The sequence below is a fragment of the Mizuhopecten yessoensis genome, unplaced genomic scaffold, assembly GCF_002113885.1.
Source record: "Mizuhopecten yessoensis strain PY_sf001 unplaced genomic scaffold, ASM211388v2 scaffold4227, whole genome shotgun sequence".
Lineage (NCBI taxonomy): Eukaryota > Metazoa > Mollusca > Bivalvia > Pectinida > Pectinidae > Mizuhopecten > Mizuhopecten yessoensis.
The window spans coordinates 37,879-44,359 of record NW_018405439.1 but is presented as its reverse complement, the minus strand read 5'-3'; the positions used below and the strand labels follow the sequence as shown (position 1 = coordinate 44,359).

Sequence of the window (6,481 nt, the reverse complement as noted above, 5' to 3'; positions counted from 1 at the left end):
TCTCTTGCTCTGGCGGTCGAAGAAGAAGGAACAACTCTAAAAAGGTAATCAGTGACCAAGCTGTATAAGTTTGGGCCTAGCTGCATAAGCTAGGGTTCCACTGTATTCCTTTATAGTACATGGTCAAAATAAATTGTGTTACAGTATAGTGTGCATAGTCACAGGGTATCACAGTACAGGGCGACGTACTGTTGATACAGGGTGTCAGGTACCAAGACACAGGGTTTACCAAGGCATAGGTTTTATAGTGGCTAGCTATAGGGTGACTTGGTCAAACGGCAGTCGCGGTAAAGGGTGACGTGGTCAAGGTGTGTCGCGGTAAAGGGTGTACACAGTCACGGGTGTCGCAGTAAGGGGCTATTTACTGTTGATACAGGGTGACGGATATATTGTGATACAGTTGTTTTAGTTGGCTTTTTGACTATATTAGTGTTAGAGGTATATTAATGTAAAATATCTACCGGGTGTAGATTAGGTAATAGTTATTTGAGTCAGAAAGACGGCCGTTATTTTGTATATATTGTCGGCACTTGTTTGTTACAACAATTACTGGGTCCAAGAAAGAACTTGGTAACGAACTGTAGGCACGCATCCGTTACAGTAGTTTATATGTGTAGTAGATTTATATTGAGGATATTGTGAAATTTGCCTTTTATATTTTATATATATATTCCTCACCTAATATACAAAATAAAATTGAACAATGTCAATATATTGCATTTCACTACTTCTGGTATTGCATATAAAACAAATTTTCATCAAGTTTGAACCCTGTGACATTCATCATACAGAATTTAGTACACATGTTGAAAATCTCTAATACATTACCTTCTGATGCAGACTGGACAGGGGAAGGATGTCTCCGAGCCGGTCCCTTCCCTTTCCTTCCTTTACCAGGGCCCTTTGACATGGTTCACTATTTAATGAAACAAAAAAAAAGAGATACCAGAGGGATATCTTGGCTACCACTATGACATGAAATCTTCTTTATTTTTATCTTTCCCTTCTAAATATTTTTCTTTCTTTCTGATCCTAGAACACATTGTCAGATCCTCCGTAATTGCATCATGTCATGACTTTTGATCAAAGCTAATTGTATAGAAATTTCCAAAAGTTTTGTAGCCTCAGTGTTATACACCAAGTATATGGGTACATGTATTTGTTAAATAATATACTGTGCTGTATATCTTGTCTATGGCCCCTTTCATAAATGTCTGTGGGCGTGTCCGCTTTTTTTTGTGTACTTGATTGGACACCGGACGATTGACCAATTGACAGGTGACCTCACTGCACGGACATTTCATGCAAATTTCCCGCCACCACTAACACGTCCTGGGATCAACTTCAGTCCAGGCCAAATTTGAGAACAGAGAAAAGGACTCACCAGTTCTATGTGCACATGCAACAATATTGAAAATATGTCTTTGAAATTCAAGACTTCTGTTCTTGATAATTAGCTTTTATGAAACTCGTCACGAAGTTTTAATTAACCCATTTAAGATCCTATATATATGAAGTTATATATAATGATTTCTGCTTTCAATAGAGGTACAACATGTGGTTGAAGGTTACCAGAATAGTTTTATATGATCTTATGACTATGAAGTAGAAATTGTATTTATTTTTCCAATAGGTTTCCTGAGAAAATGAAATTTGGTCTACACATGAATTGTTGACACATGCACAGTACAACGTCATTAAAATAGGACATTTGAAAGCCATGCTGAAAACTTGGCCTGACAGAAAATCAGGGTTTTCACTGTGGCAGCGAAAGGGTGAAGCTGGACTGGACATTGTGAATAGTGTCCAAGATTACCCGGATTGACATGGTACATCAAACTTTCTATAAAGTAAACAAGAGGCCCAAGGGCCTTAGCGGTCACCTGAGTTATATCATAGGTACTGGTAGCTTTATTTTATTGTTTAGATGTGAAGTGGAAATCAGCATGTTAACTAAGTGAAATACAATACTTGTCATGTCATCAATGGATAAGAATTTGAAAATATTGGTAAATGTCCCCTTTGGGGCCCCGCCCTAGCCCCTGGGGATGGGGCAGGAATCCCAATTTTACAAAGTAATACTCTCATTCACCCAAGATGATTCTGATTAAGTTTGAGTAATTTTCTGCTGAAAATGGATAAAATGTATACCGAAAAGTGTTATTTCCCTATATAAACTATATTAAACTTTACCCCCTCTCTAAGGGGGAACGGTTAGCTCGGGGGTCCTGAAATTCACAATTTAAATAAAGCCCCTGATGTTTTTCTTTCCATGCAGAGAAAATGAATGTAGTTCCTCTGAGTCGGGAAGTGAAAAATTTGGAAATATTGGTTAATTTTCCCTTTGGGGCCCCGCCCTGGCCCAAGGGGTTGGGGTAGGAATCTCAATTTTACAATTTGAAACCATCTTCCTCCAAGGATAATTCTCACCAAGTAAAAATAATTTCCTACCGAAAGTTGTCAAAATATACCCAAAAGTGTTATTTCCCTATATAAACTATAGTAAACTTTACCCCCTCCCTTAGGGAGAACGGATAGCTCGGGGGTCCTGAAATTCACAATTTAAATAAAGCCTCTGATGTTTTTCTTTCCATGCAGAGAAAATGAATGTAGTTCCTCTGAGTCGGGCAGTGAAAAATTTGGAAATATTGGTTAATTTTCCTTTTGGGGCCCCGCCCTGGCCCAAGGGGTTGGGGTAGGAATCTCAATTTTACAATTTGAAACCATCTACCTCCAAGGATAATTCTCACCAAGTAAAAATAATTTCCTACCGAAAGTTGTCAAAATATACCCAAAAGTGTTATTTCCCTATATAAACTATAGTAAACTTTACCCCCTCCCCAAGGGAGAATGGATAGCTCGGGGGTCCTGAAATTTACAATTTAAGTAAAGCCCCTGATGATCTTTCTTTCCACGTTGAGAAAATCAGTGTAGTACCTCTGAGTCTGAAGAACAAGATTTTTGAAATATTGGTTAATTTTCTCTTTCGGGCCCCGCCCTGGCCCCAGCGGTTGGGGTAGGAATCCCAATTTTACAATTTTGAAGCCTCATCTACCAAGGATGATTCTGACCAAGTTTGAAAAAAATCCATCCACTGGTTCTTGAGAAGAAGTTGAAAATGTAAAAGTTTATGCACGACGCACGACGACGGACGAAAAGCGATTAGAACAGGTCACTTGAGCAAAGCTCAGGTGACCTAATAAAATGTCAAAAGGTTACACAAACATTAAATGTGCGGAAGGTTGGCAAGTATGGGAACTGTGACACGGAAGTCTTTTTACATTCGTTACAGCCGTCAGATTACCACTGTATACTAGAAGTACACATGCCCTCCCCCTTCATCCCCCACCCGTCTCTTCTAACTATCATTTCTAAGGACGTGCCGACATTTTAGTTTGGTCCTTAATTGGTAATGAGTATGGGTCTCACTGGGTATAAAAAGTGCATTACCCGTCGCACCGCTCATCATTTGTTCAACGTGTGCGCAAGGTGACACTGCTATATACTATATATGACACTTTCACAATTTTTTTACGACATTTTGTATCAGATCAGTTGAATAAAATTAAAATGGAACACATCAAAGTAAGCATTTATCTAAGAAAAGTAGAAATAGAAGTAAATTATGACCAATTGAAATATAATGCACGAAGACTACGATTTCATAATAAAGATTTGTGTATTGGTGCAGTTCTATGCATGTGAAAGACTGATGATATATATGGGATTGATAGAAGATTTTTCAGTAAGATGCCTTTTATTTTGGATACACAATTTTGGAGAATGTGCCATAAGTAACAAACAGCTTGGCCGTGTTTTTAAAGTCTTCATGTGAGTGCGTTTGATTTTTTTTAATATCGGTTGCCAATCAGGGTGCGTGGTGCATTGAAGACAGTCAGTTGTAGAATGATAACCGGTTTGACAGGTAATGCACGTTTTATAGCCAGCGAGACCCATACTCGTTACCAAGTTACCGTGTTAAATTCCGACCAACTTTGCTTCATAATGTCGTAACAAAATGTTCATCAGTGAAAGGATACTAAATTTGACCTTGACCTTTGACCCAACGACCTTGATCTTTGGTCAATTGACTCCTCGTTTAATTCTGACCAACATTGCTTCAAAGTGTCAAAAAGAAATGTAAACTTCACCTTTGACCCAGTGACCTTGACCTTTGGTCAACTGACTCTTTTTAATGTCATAACAAAATGTTTACCAGTTAAGAGCAAAAAAAATGAAATTTTGTAGTGTTAAAATCCAAGATGGCTGATTAGCAGCCGTTTTTAATCTTATCTGCCTGAAAAGTTACCAAGCAGAACTAGGATGCATGGGAAATCATCATGTACAGTTTTAAAAACATACTCCGCTTACTTCCACCAATATTGTGCAAAAAAAAACCCACTGGACAGACAGACGGACAACCTGATTTACTATAGGGCACCCTGCATCTTCTTGCCAAGCCCTAAAAATAAGTGTGTTTTACGCACTATGGTGTGTCTGTAACATTATCTTAACTATAAGGCATGCTGTATTACTGTACGTGGAGGTAATTACTGAACCAGTCGGGCAATTAATGAACACCATGGAGGGTATTACTGAACACTTCTTTTATTTCTTATAAAATATTCATCAAAGGTCTTTAAATTGAATCTAACATATCTTAAATAAACTTTTCAGATACTCCCATGGCTGTACCAACGGTGGTAGTGTAACCCCTTATTCCCAAGTGTAATTTAGTTGATGTTTATAATAATCTTTCATTCCATAATTCAATAATAAAAGATAAGCCATCTTAAATGTGTTAAAAACTGGGTATTATTCATATAAATATTGGTATGACCAAAATTGTTTAGACTGTAAAGGCATGTCCCTGGTTTTGTAAATCACTATGATGATGGGCAGTGCTTCAGCAAGTCTGGTGGTAGTAATTAAAAGGGAGCGATCTGGACTCTAGTCTAATTTTGACCAAGTTTTTATTATTACAAAATAACTGCCGAACACCTCTTAAATGTCATCAACGGTAAATAAATGTCATGCTTACTGTAAATATGGATTATAAACTGACAAATTATGATTGTTCTTTTTGTGTTCTTTTTCTAAATGCGCATTCATTGTCATAAGTTGTGACGTTTCCTTTTATATGGACGCTCATTGGCTTAGCGGTCCGTGCCTACAACTATATATGCAAAATATGCTAGAAATAACCAGGAAACCCGGAAGTAGACACATGTCCAGGACAACAACTCAAGGCTTACAGTGGGTGTTTTTTCACCCACATTGCCAACTGGACAATATTTTCAGAGTTCAGGAATGCTGATGGGTGGTGACATGCACATAACACACCAACGTGCGATTTATAATCATGTTCCGTAACTGCTTCCGGTTCATTTATACCCGACCCCGCTCTTCTGTTACACGCTTTTTACTTTTAAATAGCTGATAAAGGTTTAAAAAAAAAATCCAGATTTATTTTCAAGGGGGACATTATGTCCTTGTCTGTGTGATATTATTGGTCATTATAAAAAATATATTTTAGTGAGTCATTTCAAAATGAAAAGTGGAAATTCCACGGACGGCTACTTTCGTTTTCGGTTTTGTTAATATCTAGTGGAAACATCACTAGTTTTTATTATGATATCATACAAGGAGGTGACATCCCTGTATCATATAAGTGAGAACAGTACATGTAACTATGACATTCGGACATCAAAATGTCTTTTGTGTTTATTTTTTTGTTCACAGGCAGTCACAAAATCTAGTTTCACCAAGTGCGCTTTGACAATCTGGCTTTCATTACGGTGTGTCATTAAAATTGATCAAACCCATATATATTGGCTGACAATCCGTATTCAAATTGTTAAACAAATGTAATGCTTACCTGTTGAATGTATTGACACAATTGTTTGTATAAATCTTAAGGCCTAATAGATAAGGCGCTTGGTCCTTGTCGACCCGTTTCTCTCTGCTGTCTCACAGCTTGACTGGGCGGAAACGGGTATTATTAATCCATTCGGCTAACCTCGGCCGATTCCGGTACCCTTCATCTAGGTACGGAATCTGCCGAGATGTGACGAGTGTTGTCAATCGAGAACCGTCGGCACTTTCCGTAAACGAGAAAATTCTCGTTTACGGAAAGTGCCGACGGTCCCCGATCGGCGTTCGACGCTCATGATCAGCGGAGACATCATTTTGTTTTTATATTATATAAAATATTTTTAATTTAATGATAATCTTTATAATATCAAGCATGTACTTAAGTTCATCCCTAGCTAAAGCATTTTGTATTTCCTTAAAAAGAAATATACAATATTTTTAACAATTACGAGAATTAAGGAACTTCACTTCGAGAGAAACTGAATATCATTTCCAATGCACTATAGGCCGAATCTTTTCATGTAGTATAGAGATTTGTTTAAGAACATTTTTTATGTCATACATATAAAGACATCGGGAAGAAGTGTTTTGGGCGAATTTGGGGCCT

General features: G+C 37.6%; 1 protein-coding gene across 1 annotated transcript in view; it reads right to left on the bottom strand.

Moving 5' to 3' along the window:
* LOC110448732 overlaps positions 1-5,982 on the bottom strand; it is a 55,589-nt gene extending 49,607 nt beyond the window's left edge. The window contains exons 1-2 of the mRNA XM_021495125.1: positions 5,879-5,982; positions 829-916 (exon numbers count right to left, since the gene is read on the bottom strand). Coding sequence (XP_021350800.1) covers positions 829-910 — 82 coding nt within the window. The 5' untranslated portion in view covers positions 911-916; positions 5,879-5,982. The remainder of the gene's footprint in view (positions 1-828; positions 917-5,878) is intronic.
* Positions 5,983-6,481: the final 499 nt, after the last annotated feature.